Source organism: Tiliqua scincoides, chromosome 3, assembly GCF_035046505.1.
Source record: "Tiliqua scincoides isolate rTilSci1 chromosome 3, rTilSci1.hap2, whole genome shotgun sequence".
NCBI classification, from domain to species: domain Eukaryota; kingdom Metazoa; phylum Chordata; class Lepidosauria; order Squamata; family Scincidae; genus Tiliqua; species Tiliqua scincoides.
Genome location: NC_089823.1, coordinates 79070930 through 79097625, shown reverse-complemented (window position 1 = coordinate 79097625; position 26696 = coordinate 79070930). Strand labels below are relative to the sequence as shown.

General features: G+C 42.1%; 1 protein-coding gene across 2 annotated transcripts in view; it reads right to left on the bottom strand.

Moving 5' to 3' along the window:
• Positions 1–14507: 14507 nt before the first annotated feature.
• The window catches only part of CTPS2 (CTP synthase 2), a 93083-nt gene continuing 80894 nt past the window's right edge, over positions 14508–26696 (bottom strand). For both annotated transcript variants that reach the window (XM_066618759.1, XM_066618760.1), the window contains exons 17-19: positions 23434–23578; positions 17979–18084; positions 14508–16093 (exon numbers count right to left, since the gene is read on the bottom strand). In XM_066618759.1, the coding sequence (XP_066474856.1) occupies positions 18015–18084; positions 23434–23578 (215 nt within the window). In that variant the 3' untranslated portion in view covers positions 14508–16093; positions 17979–18014. The remainder of the gene's footprint in view (positions 16094–17978; positions 18085–23433; positions 23579–26696) is intronic.

Below are 26696 nucleotides of genomic sequence, written 5' to 3'. Positions count from 1 at the left end.
CCTGCACCCCCCGCACTCTCTTAGCGACACCACTGCTCCTCAGACCTTTCTAGTAATTTCACTAGCGCAAGTCAGAAGAGAGAAAGGGGGCAGGGAGGCTGCTGCTAGAGGGGATAGGATTCGGGACACGCCATCGCTGCCAGATACACCCCCCTCCTGCAGCCTTCCCACCCCCTGTTATGCTTCCCTTGCTGACCAGTTTTGTCCCCTCCTGCCCTGTTGTGCTTTGCCCCACCCCCTGCCTCTCCAGCTGACTTACCTGCTCCAGAAGGCAACAGGAGAGTCAATGACACACAGGAAGGCTCTGGTCTCCTCCCCCCTCCAGCAGCATGCTACTCAGTACACTGCTGGAAAGCGTTTTGTGGCACTTTGCAACAATCTCTGCCAGCAAAATGAGCATTCTGCTAGTGGCAAGGCCCAATAGGGTTAGGTCGTAAGACCACATAATACTGCTCTCAATCTCCTGTGCAAGAAACCAGTAGGGCTCACGAAACCTGAGGAATGTGTCCATAGGGATTACAGTTGTCAAGTCTTAGCCAGAGGATACGGCTTTAATCATAAGAAAAATACCTTGTTGACAGCTTGACAGACACTCTTGTGTGAAAATAATCCAAGCCAAAGCCTAGCTAGCAATGCGTGGTAAGAATGAGGAGGTGGGCCCCAACTCCACCTTTTTCCAGCAGGCCATGGATAATTTTCCAAACACCTCAGAATTGACCAATGGGAGGAGGGAGATGCAATAAAACACATCTAAGCATCATGTATTTAAATGGCCTCTTATTTAGCTGCCGCACTGAATTACTGTACTTGAAACTATTATTCATTTTAATGCATGAGAAAAGCCTATTTGTCAAAAAAGATCAATTTGTATTGCCTTTGGACATTTTGGATGACACATACTGAACACAAAAACATGAACAGACAGAGAGAGAGAGACCATGCAGCTAGCAGTAATGGACTCAGCCTGCCCTGCGCCCAGGGCAAGAGTCCATGATGCGGCCCCCCCACACTCACCAAGCATGACGGAGCCTTGCACAACAGAGCCTCACATGATGCTAAGACCAACTGAGGAAGCATTCTGAGGCTTCCCCACGGTCTTAAACGGTACTTCTAGAAAACCGGAAGTACAGTTTCCAATTGTGTCGGGAGCCTCAGTAAGGGCAAGTAAGTAAGTAAGTAAGTAATTTGCCCAGCACTAGGACCACTGCTGACTGCAAGACATTGAATTTCTTCAGTACTACACTAATGGAGGAAATAATTAGGATGAGATGAAATAGTAAAATGTATATTTATTATCCTCTCCAAATTAATTATGGCATGAAAAAGGCTGAGTGAGGCTTTTTATTGACTAAGAGTCTTATATTTAATAAGAATGGGGACTGCAAGTACAGGATGCAGTATAGTAGCAGGATAGTATTTCTCCTTTCCACTATACTTTCAATTTTTGTTTCATCAGCACACAATAATTTTCTAGATGCAATCCAGTTAGTTTCAGGCCATTTGTGGAAATTCAGCTTTTAAGACAATTAAGTATTTAATGTTGCTATAACTTAACATTTCATTGCCTTTCTTTCTTTTATTAAAATGGATGTTGCCTTCGAGGAAAATTGGGATCTTAATGCAAACTAGAGAGCAAGAGGAATGAACAATTAATCTTTGGAATTACTATTAGGGATATCATCCAAGTTCTCCCAAACTTATCTCCATGTGCTGTTACAGCTATGTTTATGGGTCTAAATGTATAATATAAATTATTGATTATCATGTCCTTGCACAAGTTTTTAAATTAACAAATGATTACCTACAGCCTAAATAATGCTGATATACTAAAATATTGAGGGGATTTTTTCATTTTCTTTTTAATTTTTGCTCTCAGAAACAGTTCTAGTAGATGAATTTATTAGAAAACAAAACACATACACACATATACACACCACCACCATCCCAGAATGTTGCGACCTTACCAGCAAAATCTAATTGCAAATTTAGTGAGCAGTGCCTTGACTAATTGAATGCTAGGAAGCTATCCAAATAGAACAAATTAGTGCAATACATTTTCAAATAAGAACCCTTGGCAGACTCATGGTGCAGAAAATATTGGGAAACACGGCTTGGAATGTATAAGCTATTTTGGCTACTGTTATAAAGTCTATGTGTAAACACGGGTGTCAAACCCATTTCATACAGAGGGTCGAATAGCATTCATGATGCCTTCTGAGGGCTGGAAGTGATGTCAATAGGCAAGAAGTGATATCATTAAACTGGTCATAACCACAAATATGCACCACTTTTTCTCACTTAGGAACTAATTAGTTGCAAATGACAGAAAAGAAAATACACAAATCTTGATAATCTTTCAATATATGGGAGAGCCCAATTCTCATGTGGACTGCCCTTTCAGCAGTAACACCTCAGCACTGCTCAGCAGCTGAGAGCCTAAGGGCCAGATAAAAAGTTTCCACGGGTTGCATCCTGCCCCTAGGCTGAGGCACGGTGACCTTTGACCCTAGACCGTAAGTCACTGGATAGCCCAATAAAGTATAAGCATCGTACTAAGAATTAGTTTAATACTATAGCATATACACAATGGGAGAGAGCTGCTTGATTTTAGAAACAAATGCTTAACAGCTTAAAAGCCACACTGCTACAGCATAAAGGTACACAAAATAGAAAAAGTTGTTTTACTTAACATCATAGTTAGTCTCACAGAAGCGCCGCTTGAAGGAATAATTTAGAAGAGAGAACTTGAGCTTCAAAGGCTGTGATACACCTTAAAGGGAGTAGCAACTAGGGCAACAAGGAAGCTAAGACTCCTTCTTGGCAGAAGCACATGACGAAGCCAGGTGCCAAGGCTCACTTGTTTATTCTTCCAAGTTTTCAAAAGAAGGAAAAACATATATGGAGACATAGAATATATATAGTCTTTGCCCTAAAGCAGGGGTGCCCAAACCCCGGCCCTGGGGCCACTTGCAGCCCTCGAGGCCCCTCAATGCGGCCCTCAGGGAGCCCCCAGTCTCCAATGAGCCTCTGGCCCTCCGGAGATTTGTTGGAGGCCACACTTGCCCGACGTAACTGCTCTCAACATGAGGGTGACTGTTTGACCTATCGTGTGAACTGTGGGTTGAGGGCTCCCTCCACCGCTTGTTGTTTCACATCTGTGATGCAGTAGCAGCAGCAAAGGAAAGGCCAACCTTGCCTTGTGCAAGACCTTTTATAGGCCTTGAGCTATTGCTCAATGAACTTCATTCATACAAGTTCCATCTCTAATATATTCATGTATGTAAACTTATGTAAATTTATTCAAATTTTAAATGTAAATTAATTCTTTTTTTCCCTGGCCCCAAGACAGTGTCAGAAAGATGATGTGGCCCTCCTGCCAAAAACTTTGGACACCCCTGCCCTAAAGTGTAACCAACATATATGGGGACATACGGTAGTGGTAGTTATTAGAAGAAAGTCTTAAAGAACCAACATGCTTGATTTTAGAGAAGTTCTAAGAAAACAGCCAGAAAGAAGTAACATCCTTATCAGATGATGAGAATGTTCTTGGCAGACTGATACAATGTCTAGCTAACCGCAGACAGCTGCAGGAGACAAATTTAGAAAAAAGAATACATTTAATTAGATAACCAGGAACATCCTTAAGAAAGAGTCTTTTGATTGAATTGCAACTGAGATGCAAAGTAAATGTTTAGAGGGGGGCTGCTGCAGGGTTGCTTCAAACAGTTTGCTTGGCGTGTAATGTCTGAGTAATTGGTTTGAAGGTAAATAGGACAAGGATTTGTTAAAAAGAAAATGTGATGCAGTGAAGGTTTGGCTTGTTTTATGTTAAAATGTATGAAAAATCACAAGAAGCTGGCTGAAGCCTTAGCCAGCCACTAAAGAGAAGAGGTCACTTATATACACCACTATAGAGCCCTCAATACCAATGTACTCAAAGTAAGTAGTCACAATAGTTATAACAGAATTAAAACATAGAGTAAAAAATTGTTAAAAGAAAGTTTAAAAGACTTTGGTTCACAGAGGTTTGCAGAGGACCCACAGAGATTTACTAAAACCAGGAGAAAAGAAGCAGAAGAGATAAGATGGGTGGCTCAAGTAAGGCCATCCTAATTAGGATGGGTTTGAAAGGAATATATGTCAATAAAAAGGTTAGAAGTTCTGCCAGATTAAGGTCTTCACACTTGTGTTTAAGTGTTTGTGTGTTCTCTTTAATGAGGATAGTACAAAAACCTATTTTCTCAAAAAAAAAAAAGTCCCTAGTTAGATTGATAAATGTGAGTGAGGGTCAGTGCTGGATGAAATAATGTTACAGCAAACCCTACTGGTTTTGGAAACTTTTGGAAATTGTGTAATTTTGGCAAAGTTTTAGGATGAAACCCCACCTGTATGTAAATAAGAGCCAATCAATGGGTTTTGTTTGTTCGTTGCCCACCTATTTTCTATCTTGTATATAAATGGTATTTTATCTATATCCTATTAAGAGTTAGCCCCATTTATGATGTCAAACTTTCAGCAAATGAGAAGTCTAGATTTTCAAACAAAGGATTGTGTGGTATAAAAATTAAGGACCAGCATTCTTTGGACATGAGTCCCGTGGACCAATTGTATACAATTCAATAAAAGCCTGTGAACCTTCATCCCTGTGTACCATTCTGAGTTGCTTATCTGAGTTGCTGATTTGCCTTGCAACAAGGCCTTATGTTTGACACCCCTGTGTTAACTTGGCACTATCTGGAGAATCAAAGAAGTGCCCAGATTGTGAAGAACTAAGTGTGCTTTATTATGAACGTTAAAAAAAAATAAATAAAACTTACTTTAAATCATCATCATCATTTGAATTTTGATAGGTTTTCTGTGGTCACACCCACATCACTGATAGGGGAAATGAAAAGGCATTAATTGTACTAATGGGGGTCTGGTCCATTTATGTAAATGGAGCAGTGTGTGAAGCAAGCCAATAAAAAATATTCCAACCAAACTCAACAGCTATCATGGAGATTACGGCAAAGCACAGCTGAACTCTGCTTACTTAGGGCCCAATCCTAACCAGGATTGGCCACAGATAACTTTATGTCCTTTGCTCTTATCTTTTGGCACTCCTTACTTATTTATTACTGGCCTTTGGTATGTCTTTGCCTATCTCTGGCCATTCCTCACTGGCCTGACCCTGACATGTTTCAAACAGCCATCTGCTTATCTATTCAACATTCTTTCTGTCTGGTCTCATTAATCACTGTGGGCTTTCTGCTAACCTCTGTTTGAACTAAACCCTTTTGGCTTGTCTCTAGTCCATGTGTAATTCTCCATTTGTGACTTGTTATTGTGATGCATAGTGGTATAAACATATTTAATACAAGACAAACTAACTTCTCATTGTAAATAAGGATTTTAAGAGAACTTCCTCTTTATTTTAATTAAATCTAGCCCCTCCTGTCAGCTTTTAGCTCTGACAGAGGTTTTCAGGAATGTTTTGCTAATTAGGGGACTTTCCCATAGATGTTATTTCTGTTATCTGTTCCTGTCTGTTTCTGCTGGTGTCTGTATCTGGTGTCTGTATCTGCTAAACTCTATCTCTGTCTGTCAAACAAGATAAACTGTCTTCTCATTAAAACTGCTTTTAACCTGTGTATAACCTTTAGTGTTCTCGCTTCTTGCAATAATTTATTATTGCAAATGCATCCTGCTTCTTCCCTATTTGCAATTAGAAGTATCTAAATCTGTCACTTTGAGTCTGCAGAGATATACAGTTAGGAATGCTTCTTGCCTAAGATAAGAGTCTTATCTGAGGAGTAACTTTGTACCACATTCCAGTATCTCCCTGTCAGACTCTTCTAATTAACTTTGCTACATCTGCTTCTCCAAGGTTGCATTTGAATTACAATTTCAAACTGGTGGCTTTAAGTAAACTTAATAATTTTCCCTTTCTGTGTATTTCATGCTTTGATCTAACTATTCTAACAGCTAAAATTCACTTTTAAACTACCATACATTTTAAAACTACCATACATTACTAATTTACATTTTTAAGCAATAACTATTAAGTAAACAAGCATTGTGATCTCTTTGACATGAAACTCTGGTCTAAACAGCCCTTCCCAGTGTTTACCAAACTGTATTTGGTTTAAAAAGGAAAGCTTGTCTGAATTATGTTCCAAGAATCCAAAAAAACCTCTTTCTCTCTGGTTCAAGGAAGCCTGAATGATTAAAATGGCAAAACTGTTCTTGTTTTCCTTTTTGATTTAAGGAAGCTTAAATAATCATGGTTCTCTGTTTAGTTTAGTTTCATTTATCATACTACCAATTAGCCTGACAGATGAAATTCCAGCTTCTTACTCCCTTTTTTCATGAAGCAGTTCATTTTATCTGATGTCCTTGACAGTTAAGCTAGAAATATTCCTTGTGATGCAAGGTATAAAGGACTGGTAGTTATGGTATAGGATGCTTACCTGAAATGTAAACAGCATGGTTTTTGATCGATCTCTCTGAATGTTTAGAGTAAAACGAAAGTCACGCCAGTGGCTGGACTTAGCAGCATGTCCAGTGTTCCCGGCAAAACAGATAAGATGCAAGCACAATGAATAAGTCCTTTGTTTTCAAACCACAGGAAAAAAAAAATTCCAGCAGTTTGAGCTTTTCAGTTTGAAGGCTTCTTCAGAGCACCACTTGCACACACAAATGCTAGAAAGCAATATATACACCAGATCTCATATAGAAAGACACTAGTCAGCTTAGTTCTCCTTATATTTTTCTTGTCCTTCATTTTAAAACCAGTTTTGGTGCCTATACAAGTGTGACTAGCAAGTAGTAATATTTTAAGTTAGTAGTCTAACAGCATTAAAGGTTTAAGACAACATATCAAAGCTATTTTCCGGTTCACAGCAAAGTCATTTCCGGGTTAAACATTGCACAGGTCAAGTTCCCACAGAAAAGCAAAAGACAGCAGTTTTTTTGTTTCTAAAGACAATTATGTTGCATTTCACGGGCTACAAATGAAGGCCAGAAGTAAGTCATGCAATGGTTATGGGTGAGGTCATTTTGAGCAAAATTGGAAGTGCAATACCCATCTACTGCCTGCACAAAATCTATGAATTGTATATGATGTATGTATGGGATGGCCTATTGTGGAACAACAGGTGATTTGTAACCCACCAATGATGTGTTTCAAGGAGGGAACCCCAGATTGTAATAAAAGTCAGCCAGAGAGAGCGCTCTGGGTGCCTTTGCTTCTCGGCTTCCCGCTTGTGATTTCTCTCACTTTGGATTTACAATAAAGGCCTGGATTTGATCACCACTGCCTTCTGAGTTTGCTTTGGAATCTTGGGATCTCTTGCAACATCTGGGATTACCTTGCAACATCTTGGGTACCTTGCAACACTTGATTTATAGCTTGTCTCTGTTTCAGAGTGAGACCAAAAATGCTTCTTGGCTTTAAATTTAAACATATGAGCATGCATAACAAATAAACATAACATTTTTCCTATTTCTTATACATAGAAACTAATAACTGATTTAGCTATTAACACCCATAACATAATATTGACATTTGGTTCATTAACATAAATAAACATTTGAACATTTTCTCTATTAAACTGCTAAACATATAGACTATAATGTGTTTTGTGTTTACGAGCATGGCATAATGGCTTATGGCTTTAATGGCTTATGGCTTTCATGGCCTTGCCTCATCCCCACCACAGGATGCAGTGCACGCCCCATTTGCACAGCTGCACCAGCACAGGAAAATTGGATAGGATTGGGCCCTTAGAACACTACAAATAACTGGGAAAATACCTGCAAGTTGGTGGGAATTTGCATGGCAATGAAGGTCAATTTACTACAATTACCCCCTCCCTTTCAGCATTCAGAGGTATGGGGGAAAAAAACGATCACCCCAGCTTGTCTTCCTAGATGTCTTTGCTCCACATTTCCTTAGCTTCTTCCTCCCTCTTGTCTTCTTGAGACCTTCACCTCTGATGCCTCCCCCAAGCATACAATGCTATTCTCGATATATGTTGGGGAGGAAGGGGACTCTCCCAAGATGAAAGAATCCAAAAGGAACCATCATGCATTTTCTCCTGCAGCTTCTTCCTTGGCCGCTCTTCTCTCCAGCTTGATGTTTGCCCAGTTTTGTGTTTAAGAGCCATCCTTTCAATTGCAAGTGCCCTTCTTTTATAATAATAAAAAAATCACTGGAGGGGGGTGGGGGAGATAAAATCTTTTCCCTCCCACACTGTCTTACTGAATTCACCCCTCTGAAGCAGCTATTTGTCCCAGAAGCAACTGCTTGCAGCAAACAGGGAAAGGGGGGGGGTGAGTTTTGGCAGGAAAATATCACAGGGGAAAAGAGTTAACAACTCCCCCCCCCACCTGCAGTGGTCCCAAGCTGGATCAGCATATTGAATCCAAACCTTCCCCCCCCCCTTGCAGAGCTGCTTTTAAAAGTAATGTAAAAGAGATGGGAGATTCAAAGCACACTTAATATCTTACTTAGTTTGCTCCTTGGTCATGCAGGACTCCAGTGACCGCCAGACACACAGGACCATTTGCTGAATTAACTTGGATTGTCCAAGGATAAGGAAAGTCTAGTGTCTTGACTTGCAATATAGATCACTATGCAAAAATTACTGTTGATACAACTTACTGTGCAATCACGTTACTTTAGTTTCCCATGGTGGTTTATTAATACAACTGTACACATGTCCATCAGTGACAAAAGACTTGCACAAAAACAATCTTGCACAAAATTTGCACAAACGAAATCTTGATGCTATATGGTATGTGTTTGCATCAAAGTTGCTTTCAGGGTGTGTTTTACCAATGCACATGTAGTACATATTTCTAATACAGAAGGGGGGGGGAAGCAAAGGAACTGAAAGATGAAGAAATCTATGCATGTGTCACGCTCTGGGTAAAATTCAGAAATAAACCCTGGAACAACAGGGGACATCCAAAGCTTCTACTTCAGGAATAAGACCAGAAAATTTGAAACTCCAAAATCTGGCAAGAATTTTGGAACCCTGCCTTCTATGTGAAGAACAAAAGGCTTTGTAGCAATGCCTTTTATAAACATATAATCTATACAGGTTTTGATTTAAAAAAGAAACAACAACCTTATCTTAGTGTTTATACTGTTGAAATCATTCTGCTTCCAAATATTTGGTGTGTGATACCAGCATATCTGGTTTTGCCTGTAATTGCATCGTAGAATCGCATAAACCTGGGAACCAAATATCTCACCAGTACATACACAGCTGCCCTTGCTGGCGGGCCAAGCAACCCTTACGGACTAATTACACAATCCCTTTTGCTTTCTCAGTGTTAAATATTAGTTGAAAAAGCAGATTTTCATAGTGTGTGAACATTGGCCAAGGTGTATGGGCATGCACATTTATCTGTATGTACTCAGCAAGCAGCTGGTACTCATGATAGCTTCCCATTGTGTGTACTCATAAAATGGCTTTTTTCCTTTTTATTGTATTGCGGGGGGGGGGGCACAAGTAATAATACTGTAGCTCTCTAGAGTGCTGGATTTGGATCTGAGGGGTTTGGATTCAAATCCCAGTTAGTCATCTATTAATCTCCCTCTATGATTGAACCGGAGGGAAGATATGGCTGGTTCTTGTTTGATAAAACACCGTCTGTTCAGCAATGAGACAAAATTGGAGCATTGCCTACTGCCAAACGGAAGAGAGTGATAGTGACAAAATGAACTCCTAAAGAAGTGTTTGTCAAACTCATCCATTTGAGATGGATGCCATATTGCAGAACAGTGGTTCTCCAACTTCTAGCACCAGGACCCACTTTTTAAAATGACAATCTGTCAGGACTCACCGGAAGTGATGTCATGGCTGGAAGTGACATCATCAAGCAAATTAAAATAATTGTAATTAAAGTAAAACTAATACAGGTGTGCGCCAATTAACAATGGGGATACGTTCTCTTATTCCTGTTGTTATGCGATTAGGTCATTAAGTGAACATTCAGTCCAATCTGTTGCCTTTGTTCTGTAGACACTCCCTGCCAGACACTAGCTGGCTGCACAGGCTACTGGAGATAGATTGCCTATTCATTACATTTAAAGCTTCTCTGTTGCGTAAACAGGCACTCTGCTGCAAGCTATGGGACATGCGATTACCTCATTATGAACATCTTTATTGTGCTCATTAAGAACATCTTTATTGTGACCACCGTCATATATGCGATCTGTCATTAAGCAAATGGTTGTTAAGCAGCACACGCGTTATTAAATAAGGGGAAGCCAGCCCTGTTCCACCAAGTGAATTTTCTCTGTAGTCTGCCTGCAGTAACAACCCCACACACAAAAATATCAGTAAGATTTTCAACCCTATCCTTTGCCCAGTTCAATTTAATTCTTATATTTAATCATATCACTATCAGGACCCATCTAGATTTACAAGTCTAAAAAAGAAAAAAAAAGTTCACTTTACTAGCTCAACCCTCTGTTTTTAATCTTTTTACCATGGGGGACTGCCTTCTGGACCATTTGTTGAGCTCCACTTTCATCAGATCAGGACCATTCTAGTGGCCTTGCATTCCTCTTTGCCTGACCTGACCACGAACCAAGGCACATTTGCTTACTTGCAAGTAAATGCAAATATGAAGCTTAACTTCACTTTCCATAGGGCTCAATTCATTTGTCAGCTTGGAGGGAGGGACTTCCTTCTCTGGTGTTTTTGGAGGCTGTGTTCATCGGATTGGGACCATTCTGGTGTCATTGGATTCCTCTCAGCCTGCCCTTTCCAATGGACTAAGGCAAGTTTTCCTACTCATGAGTAAATACACGATATGGCTCAGTTTCACTTTCCATAGGGCTCTATGCATTTGCCTCATCAGCTTTATCAGCCAAAGCTTTGCAACCCACCAACAATCGGTTTACGACCCATCAAGTGAGTCGCAACCCAGTTTGAGAAACGCTGTTGTAGAATATCCTGCCTAGAAGTATCCTTTGATAACAAGTTGTTAGATGCCATCGTGTTAATGGTAACAGAAAGGTCAACATGGTTGTCTGTCTCAATAGAACCATTAATGTCATTGACATTGACAATTTTAATGTTGCTATTGAAATTGCAGATAGCACTATAACCAGTATTGCTGACAAGATGGAAACATGTTGATGTTAAGGTGGAAATTAAGAATGAGTCAATGATTATCATTTCCACAGATGGTTTGGACACTGTGGCTAATCGTGGCTCCTTTGGTCCCTGCAGTGCTGGGCTAGAATGATGACTGGGGGACCAGGGATTGGGATGATTCCTTTGCCTATACCAAGCAGAACTGTTCCATGGTGAGTATTTATGATGGTGATTTGTTACACAGAATGCATATACTCGAGAGTATCCAGAGATAAACTCCCAATCAGAGTGGTGTAGCAATGATGTGGGAAGCAAACAAGACTCAGAGTCAGGTTGCTTGATGTAGTGTATGCAGCGAAAGCAGTGAGGAAGAGACAGAAGTCAGGTTTCCAGGTTATGTGCAGGGAGCAAAGCAAAGCTGCCTGTCTGAGCTATGCCTTCTGCCTTTTATTTACTCTCATGAAGCAATACAGTGCAATACTGATAAGCTCCCCTGGCAACTCATTCCTAAGATATGAGTGCTTCTCCATCTCATCCTGTTTACAGCACTGGGCTCATGCTGTCAGCTTATAACCAAGGCCAGTAGAGTTTGCTCTGCGCAGAAGCAGATGTGCCTGCTGTTGCCACATATGCTAAAACATTTCAAAGCCCAGTGCTTCTGCACTGCTACAGAGTGGTGCAGCCTTTACATTTGTACAACCTTTAGCATGCTGATGTACAGTTTATGCCTGATGGTGATGTACTGGGCTCCGACTTTTGAGATCTGTTATTCTTGACTCAGTTTTGAAGTTTGGGGGTCTGTGGCCCAGTGGGGCAGACAATAATCATATCAAGGCAATGTCTCCCTCTGATAATGGGCGGACCATCAGGATGTTCAACCAAAGGAGGGGTCCAGTGGTGAATGAGCTCTCCACTACATACAAGACACAGAGACCACACAGAATGACCAATTTTCCAAAATGCATATGGTTGAAAACAAATCAAATAAGTAACATATTTCAAAATGTTCTTGGTAGTTTGAGCAAACAAGGCACCAAGATGTCTTTTCCTTTTTTCCATGAGGTTATCTAAGAGCCCAGTCCTATTCTCCCCCCACCCCCACTGATGCAGCCATGTCAAAAAACAGCATGCTGTATCCAGTGTGGGGGGGGGGGCAGATTAAGAGGCTAAGGAAAGGAGATTTAAATCCCCTTACTCCCTGTAAGAAGACTTACAGGGAGTAAGGGGATTTAAATCTCCTTTCCTTAGCCTCTTAATCTGCCTGTAATCTGCCTCTCTCCTGTAAGAGGAGAGGACCTACAATGGGTCTCCTTGGACCTGTACCAGCTCTTTAGCTGGTGCAAGTCTAAGGAGAGGACTTTAAGGAGAGGAACATGCCATCACTGCAGGATCCACCCACCTTCCTGTCTCCTGTTCCTCCCCCTTCCCTCTAAACCCAGTTTTGTCCTCTTCCTGCCACAGCCCTACCTGCTCCGATGGCTGTGGTGAGGCCGGTGGTAGATGGGGAGCGCTTTTGCCTCTTGCAGTAGCGCTCCCAAAATGCCTGCTGTTGGAGTGCTACATGTACTGTCAGCAGCCATTTTTCAACAGTGAAACTCCATTCCATTGTCTCAAAGTACTATGACCAGCAGCCCAATCCAGCAGACGATTGAGCTGTGTGCGCCTTTTAACGATAGCATAGAAAATATTTTCTTAAAACTAGAACAACATGGACTGCTGATTGCATTGAGCATTTCAAAACAAACAGAAAACAGAAAGGGAAAAATTCAGCAACACAAATTCACCTTTCATTCCTTTCTGTGTTGTTTGTTTTGAAATGGTCAATGCAGTCAGCAGTCCATGATGTTCTAGTTTTGAGAACGTTGGTCCCATTATATCCAATGGGGCTTACACCCAGATAAGTGTGAATTAGATTGCAGCCTAAGAAAACTTGGTTAGAGATGAAGTTCAGTGAACTCCATAGAAAGGATTCTAAAATGTAAATCATTTTGCTGCCAAATCCTGCATAGGATTGAGCTGTTTTCTTAGGCTGCAATCTAAGTCGCATTTACCTGGGTGAAAGCCCCATTGGGTATAATGGGACTAACTTTTGAGTAGACACACACAGAATTAGGCTCTTAATATCCAGTATAGCGGACACACATCAAATATTTATTAGACAACATTCCCTGGAGTATTAGGGAACCATAAATTTTGTCCAGCTTCATTGTAATAATCGTGGAACAGAATTAAGTACAGAAAAAATAAAGCAGCTCCTCATGAAACTCAGTTTTTTATGAGCTGCCTTCCTAGAAGCCTATTTTATTGCTCTTTCATATAATTAATATTCTCTGAAGCATGTGAACAGAGTGCCTCATCATAATACTGTCTGACTTGCTTAACTTGTTGAGTTTACCAATGAGATTACAGATTCCTAAAATAAAATAATCTACAGGAAGTTGATAGAAAAAAACACAAAAGTGATTTATATAGAATTAACTGAGAGTTAAGGATTTCAGTGGTTCTCAGAGAAGCATTTGAAAATCTAAAAACTTGCAGTGAATAATTCCTTGCCTACTACTTATTCTGCAAGGCAGTGGTTCTCACACATCTAGCACTGAGACCCACTTTTTAGAATGAGAATCTGTCAGGACCCCCAGAAATGATGTCATCACCGGAAGTGGCATCATCAAGCAGGAACATTTTTAACAATCCTAGGCTGCAATCCTACCCACACTCACTAAGGAGTAAGTCCCATTTACTATCATTGTTAAAAGAATATACATGGTAGCTTGTTAAAAGTACAGGTCAGTAACATTTCCCCAAATGCAGTCACATACCAGGGTAGCTTCAAGTCTAATATTGAAATGAATGGGGACCCACCTGAAATTGGCTCGCGACCCACCTAGCGGGTCCCAACCCAGTTTGAGAAACATTGCTGTAAGGCCTCACGAAGAAGAAGGGTGTGTGGTTCATGTAGCCATATGGCAAATGCCCTCTAGATCCTATTAGTGTCAAAGGTTGGTGACCTCACTGGTGCTGAGTGGCAGGCGATGAGAGTGAGTTGTTTCTGATAGAAAGAGCAGAAACTTCATGATGGGTACACAAGATTTCTTTGATTTTACAATCACTGAAGTCTGCAATGAATACTTCACCCTTCTTGGCCCTACTGGTATAGAAGTCCGTTTAACTGCAGTGATATCAACTTTATAAAGGCTTTATAAAACTGTCTGTTATGATAGCACAGGATTGTTCAGTCAGATTGGTAGGTGCCCTAAGTCTTGCTGGCACTTCCTACTGTTCAATTCTCAGAAAATGTTATTTGCAAGTTAGCAGAGGGAGAAAAGTATGATCCGAAATGTGAGCTATTTCTCCTTTTTAAAGTTTGTCTTGCAATATTTTTCATCCAATTCGCTATGCCAGTATAAACATAACGTACTACACAGCAAGTCAGACATCAACATTTTATGTTTTAATACATTTTTAAATTTACAGGAAGTCTTTACAAAGAACCTAACCTCCTTCAAACAACCATCCATGTTTGACACTGTGAGTCATTCAGCAGTATCAACTTTATTAACTTATACAAGTTTCTCAAAAATAAAAATGTAGGAGAGACTAATTTTAATCAAGTTGAATATTTCTCCTTCTGCCCTATTGATTTGAGCATTAGAAAACCAGAGGCTTTCTAATAGAAAAATCATCCTAAAATGGGCCTCAGTATCTGTGAGGGATTGGTTCCACACACACACACACACACACACACACACACCCAGATACCAAAATCTGCAGGGGTCAGGGTTGTGGGGCTGCAAAGACTCACCTGGGGCCTGCACCAGGCCCTCCAGAGGTCACATTGGCCTCCCAGTCTTTTCAGAAGGCCTCCTGGACATGACCAGAAGCCACTTTGGTTCATGACTGTGACTTCTGGTCAGATCCAGGAGGTGTTGAGGCCAGAGAAGCCCAGGCAGTTCCCTGACCTCAGAACATCTACTGGACGTGACCAGAAATTGCGGACATGAACTGGATGTGGTTTCTGGTCATATCTGTGAGGTCCTCTGAGGCATGGGCTCCGCATCTGCAAATGCTCAAATCTGCAGGTGCCAAGCCCACTGCTCAGAGGGCCCATTGTATTATTAAATGAGACACTTATTTAAGGAGAAGGTAATTTCTTTAAAGCTGTGGTTCCCCAACTGTGCACTGTGGCCCACAGCATCAGCGGGCCACAACTGTGCAAGATTTTGCATGATTGTGCACAACTCATGCGATAATTGTGTGAGATCTCACAAGAATCATGCAATATCATTCTAGATTTTGTGTTACCTTGACCCAGTGAGCTTTTACCCAGTGGGTAAAAGAGGCTGCATGAAGCCCCTATAAGTGTGAAGTGTGTTGTGGGTATGGTGAGTTCGGGAACTGCTGTTTTGAAGTACAGCATTCAGACCACATGATACTTTCTGGAGGCCTCTCTGATATAAAGTCTTACAGCCCAATCCGAACGGAGCCAGCTGCCATAAAGCAGTTGTAAAAAGCACTCTGGCAGTATGCTCAGTAGTGTCCTGCCAGGAAGACCAGAGCCTTTCTGTTTGTGTCACCAGGCCAGGAGCCACCCAATAATCATATATAAGTGTATCTGATAGTTACATTGTGTTTGATAAGAAATGCACTTTTAATTAAGGTTAATGACACTTTTAAGTGATCCAGAAGTATATTCAAAACATACGCACAATTCCCATCCACTAAAAGCTGCATAAAACTAACAAAGATTCCCCTAGAAACATCAGTCAGGATGGGACTGCCATTTATGCAATTTTAAAACAGTTATAATGCTTAAATGGAATTGATTTTTCTTTGGGGAAGAAATGGTATTGTCTGGAACACAGGGGGATCTTCACAAGATGTAAGGAAAGCAGCTGTGTTTGATGTTGGTCTCTTCTGATGGATTTAAAATATAATAGATTTTTTTCTTTGGAATGACCTTTTCAGTTATGCCTCTTCTTCCACTTGATTGTTTAAATCTTGTGAATAAAAAGGTGAAAAGAGAATTACTAACAGGCAATCACCTTCTCTACTTATGTAATTAATATTTCTAGAGTTGATCTATAATTAGACAGCTGAATCTTTTGTCCTTGAAGCAAACAGAAGAGAAACTTTGTTACAGTAATAACTGTTTTCTGCTTGTCCCACCATCTGAATCACCATCAACACTGCATGCAACATTAATGCTGTCTTACTGTCTTTGGACAAGAGATTGAGGGTCCAATCCTATCCAGCTTTCCGGCACCGGTGCAGCCGCAATGCAGCCCCAAGGTAAGGAAACAAATGTTTCCATACCTTGAAGAGACCTCTGAGACTGCCTCCCCACCAAAGGATGCAGTTCACACCCCATTGGCACAGCTACACCAGCCCTGGAAAATTGGATAGGATTGGGCCCTTACTGGCCAACTTCCACATTTGCGGTAATTTGTTTCATTCTGTTTCTTGCAAGAAAAATCAGCCAAAAGGCAGCCATTTATGCTGCTATCATGTTGCAACTTCAACCTGGCTGCCCACTGAAATTCAGCACCAAGAACAAAGCTGTGTAAATAGAGCAAAAAGCTTTTTGAATATTAATTCAATTTTGTTTTGTTTCATTGCAAATTACATCAAAAACTGTGTAAATGTTAAAAAGTACATTTAAAGAGCTAAATAACTGAGGGTGCAATCCTAGAAATGACTTCGGCCAGTGCTAGTTTCTTGCGCAAGTCCCTGAATCCAACCTCCGTGCCGGCTTCCCTGCGGAGTCTTGCATCAGCCCGGCTGGGCCAATGCAAGACGAAAAGGTAGGTGGGGAGGAGGCGGGAGGGAAGTATTCCTGGGTGGGGGGAGGGAGGGTGGTGAGCGGCCCCAGGGGCGGGTGGACGGGGAGCAGGCGGTGGGGCTGGGATCTGGCAGTTATACCAGATCCCAATCTCTGTTCCCGGGGAGAACGGAGCGGCTTCAAGCTACTCTGCTCTCTTCGGACTTGTGCCACCTCACCCCTTGCCTCTGGCTAAGCCGCTCATGGCCACTATCCTGCACTGAATACAGTGCAAGCCTTTTGGCTTGCCTGTTCCAGCGCAGGATAGGATTGCACCCTGAAAGTGGGAAATTAAAAGCAGAGAGCATTTCTAAAGATCATTTATGCTGATCTTTGATTGAATGAAACAGGGCTAATCTATACACAAGCACATCTTCTGAAGATGCCTCTTAAGAAGAAAATGTGGAATTAGAGAGCAGTCAACCTTAGTTGATTATGCACACCCAATTTTAAAAAAAGTTACAGAAAAGCATAGCCACTTTTTTAGTGTTCGCAAAACAATGTGCTCAACATCTCGGAGTACAAAACCGAGAACGTTTCTGTACCATACCATCAAGGAGTTAGGTATCAATTTGTAGCATTAGATCCAAGAGACAAAAAAGGGAAGTGAAGTTAACATTGGTGACCCACACAATAGGAGTCACTCTTTTCTACCATTCTTGTTTCCTAGAATACAGAAGTTACTCAGGTGTGACACATCAGACGGGTCTACTGACTATATGTTCCATAGATAAAATACAAGATTGATAGGGCTTAGAGAAGTTAACTTGTTCTCTGCACCACACTGCTTGGGAAATATCACACACGGAAGAGCCACCATGTGGACAAGTCTGAGTTGACAGATGAAATCTGGGGAAGAGAAGCAAGGAAGCTTTAGGCAGGCTTGTACTTCCTTACCAACTGACTCCATCTACTGTTGAATTTTGCTTTGTTTTTACAGAAATATCACATGTGATGGATCTGCAGGAGTTGGGCATACCTCCGTTGAGAACCCCTTCAGCATGTCATCATGTCATCTTCTGACAGGATGGAACATTCACATTGTTTAAAAAGATCCAGTTTACCTGTCTCATTCATTTTCTGAACCTTCTGAAGAATTTTCATCTTGTTTCAGATTCAGGAAGTTCTTTTTCTGAAAAACTGTCATCACTGAGGTCACTGTAGCTGTCGCTGCAGAGCAAGTAACAAATGGAATATGCATTAAATAAGAACCCATTTCTTCACTTCACATTCCCAAGCAATTAAGTACTAATTCCAGCAAGTATGAAACACTTTCAAACTGCACTGGCTTCAGTGGAACAAATAAGCATGAATCACCTCTTAGCATAGCAATATACCTTTCTCATAAAAATAAATGAAACTTAAAAGCATTTAACTTTGGTTTAATAGTGTCCCAAGGATAATTAACCGAGTGGTCATCTCATAATGTGAGAACTTTCATCCTCTTGATAGGAATTTAGCTGCCTCAAGGAGAAGAACATTCTCTTTGTGGTGCCATCATGTGATAAATGCTTCAATTGCCTAGGCCAGCATTTCTCAAACTCAGGCTGTCCCACATGCACCAGTGGGCATCGGGTGGCCTGCCAGAGCAGGTAAGTCTGGTACAGGAGGTGGAATCGGACAGGGGGGCGGAACAGGGAGGAAATGGAGTGGGGTTAGTGCAGACAAGGCCTAGGAGCGAGCAGATTCTGTGACAGTGCCTGCCGATCTAATTCCCCTTCCTAGACCTATCCATTTGCATGGGTCAACACAGACTTGTGCCAGTGATATCACTGGCGCAGCTTCTAGATGACCCATAGTGGCTGCTGCAGTTTATGCTGGGGCAAGGGGACAAATGTTCCCTTACCCTAAGGAGACCTCCAGCAACCAAAGCACTCCTGTGGGATGCAGTGGAGGCTGTGCCAATGCTGCTGCATTGCTGTGCAGGAGTTTCTGTAGGATTGAGCTGTTAGGCTGGGCTTTATTGTCTCTGATTGCTCATGAATGATTCAGGTACGTATTCAAACTAGAGCACAACTTGTGCAGCAAAGAAATTTCCCATTTTAATAGCTAACCAACAACAAAGGAGCACAAATTACTGATCATATTTAAATAAGTTAGTGGCCCATGAGAAATCATGGCATTAGGAGATAAAAAACTACTGGTTTTGCAACAAAGTGAGACAGCACAGATTCTGGGGCTAGATGAGGGGTCCTGAGCCTCATGAGTTACACTATAGCTCTATAGCACTGACCACTAAAGTTCAGGGTTAGGTGTACAAGAAATGACTTTTCTAGATCTGAACCTAAGCCACAGAGTGCAGAGAAGGAGTACAAAGGGCCCTCCTTATTCTAAATCCACATGGGGAAGGCCTCATTGTACTTCTACGATCTGGGAGTCTGAGGCGTGGGGAAGCTGTGAATGGCCTCCCTGCGCCTCAGAAGGCCTTCTGGACACAACCAGAAGACTCTTCCATTCGCATCTGAGAGGTACAATGAGGCCCTTTCCACAGCTTCCAATATCTGCATAAACTGGTGTCTGCAGAGGGTCTGGGTCTGGAAATGTTGTGAGTGCGTAGGGTCTTCCACAACATTTTAAACTAGTGATGCTCTGCTCCCTTTTAGCTGAAAGAGTTGGGGAAGCAGATAATTAGACTGAAGAAAATTCCTTTTTGCTGATCTTCAAAGTGGTCAGAACCCTTAAAAGCTTACAGAATTCTCAGTGGAGGGTGGGGAGAAATGTGGATGCCTGTATCTCTTCCCCATGGGACAAATAGCTGGTTCCAAGAGAGCTGGTTTAAGTAGGAAAAATTGTGCTGGAGGAATAACACCCCTTCTGTTCTCACTGGTTCTAACCCTTCATCATGCCTCCTTTAATCTAAAAGAATGAAAGAGACATCAATGTCATCCTGTTCACAGATGTCCTGCAGCGCATCTAGTTTGGTCTTAAGTGATCATGAGGAAGTACAAGAGACCGTCCTATTATTCCATCCAGTTTCCACAGATGTACAGGTATCCACTGCTTGATCTTCCGCTTAACAACGGACCACACATACAACAGTGGTCGAAGTACAACAAAGAGGCTCTTATTGAGGCAATGAGGTCTCCCATAGCCTGCAGCAGAGTGTCTGTTCACATAACAAAGAGGCTTTTAATGCAAAGAAGAGGCAATCAGTCTCCAGTAGCCTGCTCAGCCAGTGAGTATCTGGGAGGGAGTGTCTTTTTGCACAACAAACACACTATATTGGGCTGAATGTTCACTTAATGACCTAATCACATAACAACAGGGAATCGGAGAACGTATCCCCATTGTAAGTGGGTGGAGAATGTATCCCCATTGTTAAGTGGCGTACACCTGTATAAGAATATGGTGGAAAAGGGGGGGGTTTGAAACAAAGAGTACACACCCCATTTGGATGGATAAAACCAGCCTCATTTAATAAGCCCCATGGGAGGGAAAGAGGGATTTCCTTTGTTATAATTATGAACATTTTATTAGTAGAGGGGGCCCCATATCTGCGGGTTCTGTATCTGCTGATTCAGTTATACACAGATTGAGTGGGCCCCTGTGTGGACCCTCCGGAGACAAGGGGAGTTCCGCTCCCTACACCTCCGGAGGGGAGTCCTGAGCTCAACAGAGGCCAGAGACGTCCGTCCCCAGACTCAGATCGAGCTTTAGGGCTCAGAACATGTGACTTCTGGTTTCATGGAGAAGTGACATTTTTAATACCTTCTCATGGAGATACCGGATTTTAATGCCTTCTCATGGAGATACCGGAAGTCACATTTTAAATGCCTTATAAGGCATTAAAAAACATCATTTTCCATTTCCTACATGAAACTGGAAGTCACATATTCTGAGCTCTAAAGCTCTGGCCTCTGCTGAGCTAAGACTTCCCTCCTCCCCGGCAGCCCCCTGGACCATGGGGACGGGTGTTCACCCATATCCATGGCGTCCGGTATCCGCGGGGGATTCTGGAATGAAACCCTCATGGATAAGGGGACATGCCTGTAATTAATATTTCAGTAAAAGCCAAAGGGTCAAAAACAAACTTCTTGTATCAATATTATACTTACTATCAATTATACTTACTTATTTCTGAATGTTCCCAAGGAAGCATGGAATAAAACATGAAATGAAATATTTGCACATTACATGAACAATTAGAATATATTAATATTAGCATTATTACTATAGTTGCCAATGAATGCTGAAAATCAGGAATATTGGTAATGTCTGTTCTTTCTGCAACTGAGGGCGCAATCCTAACCCCTTATGTCGATGCTTTCTAGCACCGTCATAACGGCAATGCAGCTCTGAGGTAAGGGAACAAACATTCCCTTACTTGGAGGAGGCCTCCATGAGTGACACCCAACTGCAGGATGCAGTACACGTCCCATTGGCACCACTATGCCAGTGCTGGAAAGCACTGACATAAGGGATTAGGATTGCGCCCTGAGTCCTCTTGCATTTCTTCCCACACTGTAGTGTTTCTCAACCACTGATACGGGTACCACCAGTGGTACCTGAGGTGGTGTCTGGTGGTACCTGCAAGACCCCTGAACCTCGCAGTGAGACTAGGGACCTGACAGAACAAACAGCAGTAGGAGGCTCAGCTCGGTGGACAGAGCTCCAAAGCATGCTTTTCCATGATCAAAATAGCCCTCCCATCCACCCTGAGCCTCTTCCTGGTGTTTATGACATAGAATCTGGCCTCCAAATCCAGCAGTAGCTGGCAATGATTACTTTTTTGTCACTAGTTACTTCCAGTGGCACTTCGAATAGGTAGACCATGTGAAATGGTACGGGGGGACGACAAATGTTGAGAAACACTGCTGTAGAGTGCTTAATATGAGCCACTTCCAAGCCTAAATTATTCATTTAGTCTCTTTCCAGTGTTGTCATTTGGTCTCTTGCCTAAATGACATGTGTCGTTCGTCATCATTTAGACTCTCTGGCGTTAAGTTGCAAAGTGTGACTCTCAGCAATCTCCTTGAAATGTGCTGGCTATGAATATAATCGTATTATGTTGAAGTTCTGTTTCAAAAATGCTTTTGGATTAATTCCCCTTATATATTTACTTTCATTGTCTATTAACATCTTGCAAGAGAGATCTTAATTTCTACCCAAGCTCAGTGACAGAACATGTTCTTTGGCTGCAAAATGACCCAGGTTCAATCCCCAGCATTTCCAGTAAGAAGGATTCAGAGCAGATACTGGGAAAGGAACCTTTGCTTGAAACCTTGGCAAGCTGATTCCAGCCATTATAAAAAATTCTGGGAAATGAACAAATGGACTCAATATAAGGCAGCTCCACAGGTTTCATTCTAGGCACCCACAACAGACTATATTTTTTTGGCAAGCTATTTTCAATTTTTTTAAAACTGAAAAACAGGGTACAAATATTGAAAATTAAGAAATAAAGAATCAGCATCAAAAAACACTTGTTTAATAGATCAATGAATGAAAATATTCTATCCCTAAAATGCATACGTTGCACCCTCCTGACACAATTTCATGAAGCCAATCTAAACTGAGGTGGCTATTGTAATGAGATAATGGGCTGCCTGCCTACCCATCAGGACTGAGCAATGGCCACCTGGAGTGGGATTCCATTCTTCAGTTCCCCAGCTGGTGACAGAAGACAATTTTAGAAACGGCAGACTAGAGAACAAGAGGATGTTGCCTCTAGTATTCTTCTGATTACTCTTCTGGTTCTTGAAAAAAGCATTCAACAAAAAATGAGCCACCATTGAAAAGAAGATAGCTAGCAGGCCATGAGAGTCAGAAGTCCTGAAAGTGGGAATTTCTAGCTCTCTAGAACCATCTGAGGGAAAGGACAAGTACAAAGTGTGAATATTTTCTACATGGGCCAAATTTGAGGAAATCACTATTTCTGAAACAACTGTAGCTGGGGGGGGGGGAATATTCTGAAGGAAAATGACACATAGGGAAAGGATGAACTTTCCCTTTTCTATGCTCTTCTTGCCCTATGTGATTTCTTTAAAAAGGAAAAAGGTATGTTCAGATGGAAGCACACCTTGCGCACGTATTTATGCACACATCTAGTGTGGTCTTAACTCACACTGTGAAGAAATCAGGGCTAGGATTCTATTAGTTTCCTAAAGAATGGGAGCGCTAAAAGGACTTGCATAATAGGGATCATCTTTATTTGAACAAAGTGCTCATGGAGCTTTGATTACTAAAAACATTCAGAGTAAATGATAATGAGTTTATGGGCATGTGTCAAAATGTCAGTGAAAAAAGGGGGACCCAGAAGCTCTTAAGAGATTAACGTTTTTATTTACTCCAGCAAATCATGATGTAATTAGTTGTATGGAACTAGGAGATGATGTTCTTTGTCTCACATGAAAAGGATGGAGACATCAAATGACCTTTAATGAATCAAGAGTCAGTATTTTTCTAATGTATGCAGTAATAATAAATATTTTAGAAGTAACTTCTCCTTCCTGCAACTCCACATCAATGATAAAGTCTATTATGAAGCTTGGTTCAGTCCAGAACAAAGGAGACAGTTACCTAGGAGATAATTTACATCCACGTTGCAAGTATGCACTAAGTGATCCTGTTGCGGCAAGCAAGAGACCAAGGTAGGCAGGTGAGGGTTTCATAGGTCTTGAGGAAAATTCTGGATGAAACTGGACACCAATGAAATATGGGTGATCTAAAGATAGATAACAAAGAAAACTATGGAAGTCAATCACTTTATCCTAACAAAGTAACATTACTTTAAAAAAACACAACACCCCTTTAATGGAGCAAACATTTGACACAAAACAACCTACAAAAATATTACGAACTATTTTTCATTAACTTACAACCCAATCCTACTGAGGTTGTATGCTGGATATGTTCCACCAGCATAGACTGCTTTACAACAGACATAAAATCCACTCTGGCAGTGTACAAAGCAGGAACACCGGCAGAAAGGCCAAAGAAGCGTCTCATGTACCAGCATACTGTCATAGGTCTGCTAAGGTAGGTAGGCCAGCAGGGGAGGCAGGACGGTGAAGGAGGGCAGAAAGAGGTGGTAAAGGGGGCAAAGATGGGTGGATGGTCTCCGAGAAGGGGTGGGTTTGGCGGCAGCAGTGGCTACCAAAGCCTAGCCCCCATCCTGGATACAATGTCCATGATTACCTGCACCCAGCAATTTCGCTAGCACAAGACTGAGTAGACTCCTCCATGCTGCGGAGGTTAACCACGGGTAATTTAATTTAATTTAATTAATTAACAGTATTTATATACCGGGTAAGGGAATGAATGTTTCCTTACTCAGAGGGGACCTTTGCAACTGGGCCCCAAAGAATGCAGCAGTAGCCATTTTGGTGTTGCTGCATTGGCAGCGCAACAGGATAGGATTGGGCTGTTCAACTCTGATTTGACACAAATAAAAATAATTAAAACTCAGATAATACTTTAGAACAGTGGTTCTCACACTTTTAGCACTGGGACCCACTTTTTAGAATGACAATCTGTCAGGACCCAGAAGTTACATCATCAAGCAGGAAAAATTTTAACAATCCTAGGTTGCAATTCTACCCACACTCACCCAGGAGGAAGTCCCATTTACTATCATTGTTAAAAGAATATACATAGTAGCTTGTTAAGGTATAGGTCTGTAACATTTCCCCAAACGCAGTCACATCCCATAGCAGCATCAAGTTTGATATATCAAAAAATAAAAAATTGAAATGAATGGGGACCCACCTGAAATTGGTTTGCGACCCATCCGGTGGGTCCCGACCCACAGTTTGAGAAACACTGCTTTAGAATATTCAATGTGTTCCACACATGATTTTTACTTATTTGTTTCAGATTCTTACATGGTGTTCTTCAGTCCAAAGACTTCCAACAACATTATCATGCTGCAATCTTTACATCAACACTGCAAGTTAGATCACTATAATTTCTATAATGAAGGGACAGAATGTGAGGACTTGTCTCTTCTCTCACGGCTCATCCTATAGGGCTGCTGCATGTCTGGAACATGTGTTCCGGCAACACAATGTGCTTAACAGCTGTTGCAAAAAGGAACCTACCAGAGAGCACAGCCTGGCTACTGCTGCAAGCAGCCAGTGGCTGCACCCATGTGACAGTGGCTACCAAGGGAACCCCAGTGCCAGTAAGTCAATGCAGGGGATGGATGGTGGCTGGGACGAATGGGAAAGGGAGAGTGAGAAATGAAGCCGACACCAGGGTGTGGAGGAAGCCAGGAAGGGGGCCATATTGGCAGCTCTAATATTCTATCCTCCTTTCCAGCCTCAATTCACCGACCTGGTCCACTCAGCAAAAAAACTGGCACAGGTCCAAGCAGACCCATCAGGGCAGCAGAAGCTTGCCCCGGGGCAAGGCAACAAGTATTCCCTTACTTTGAGAAGGCACCCAGGACCCGAAACACCCTTGCGGGATGCAGTGCACATCCCACTGGTATGGTTGCAGTGGTGCAGGGGGAGACAGGTAGGATTGGGCTATCTGCCAGACAGTACTCCTTTAGTTCAATCTCTTCCACCCCCACAAAAAGAAAGTCCCTTGAAACAAGAAAATCCCAAGAGTAAACTGAAATGCACTTTGGTAATGTTCCACTTTCTCCTTCTCTTCCAATGTGTTCTTCACAGTTGAGCTGTCTGTTCAGGCTGAAGTAACAGCAAAGGAAGAAGCTTCATTTCTTTTCTTGAAATCAGTTGTTTCTTCCCATTTCACATCCCTGTCTGCTCAGTGATTTCTCACAGCAGAAAGCTGTTTAACACTAAAGACTCTCCATCTTTGGAATTAAACATTCTTCTTCCAGAATCAGTCAATTCAATATTAACCACATGCTTTTTGGACATCTGCTCATGTGTTTTGCAGACTCACTGAAAGACAGCTGTACTCCTGTGTGCTCTCTCTCTCACTCACTGATTTGTTTTCAGCTATGAAATGAAAAGTCCTGCCTTATCACCCAAAATGGTTTCTAGGAAATCATTAGACAGTTTATTGCTTCTCTTATTTCTTTCATAAGAGAACAGCGTTTAAAAACACTGCCATATTTCATCATCTGTAGATAAATATGTTCAAGCAGGACTGATGAAATCCTTTCAGTACGTGCATCAGAAGTAATCCAGTAGGAATAAAACAAATTTGCTGAGACAGTTATTTCTTATGAGTTTTGAAATATTTCCAAAACGTCAAATTGAATTTTGCACTGTAGCAGTGAGACAGCCCAATCCTGAGCTGCCCGGGGCGCGCGGCTGCAGCAGTGCTAAGAACAGCTGCCGCCGCACCCTGCACATCTCAGCCTGCCACGGGCAGCACCTCAGAAGGGAACTTTCATCCCCTTCTCCCGGGTAAGGGAAGCAGCCCTGCAATGGGGCTACTCACTTTACCGCTGACCAAAAGGGTGTTCATGTAGGGCTCCAAGCCCCACACAAATGCCTTGGAACCGGTGGAACAGAGGACCCGCCTCCCTACCTCCCCCGTCACACCTTCCGCCCTCCCTTTCTCCACTTTCCAATCACGCCTCCGCCTGCCACCCCCCTCCCTGGAACGCCTCCTCCCCGCCCTCGCTTACTGTGCTATGGCTTGACAGTTTGTGAAACCGCCGAGCAGTGGAGGACGGGCGCGCGCCCAGCGCTAGCCCAGTGCCGGGCTAGCATGGGCAGTGGCCCGGCGGGTAAGCCTCACCGACGTGCCTTATGGCACGTTTGCGACAGTGTGCTCCGGCGCAAAGCCAGAGCGCTGAGCTCAGGATTGGGGTCAGAGACAATATAGTTCTTTATGCCAAATGGTGGTGTCAAATTTAATTA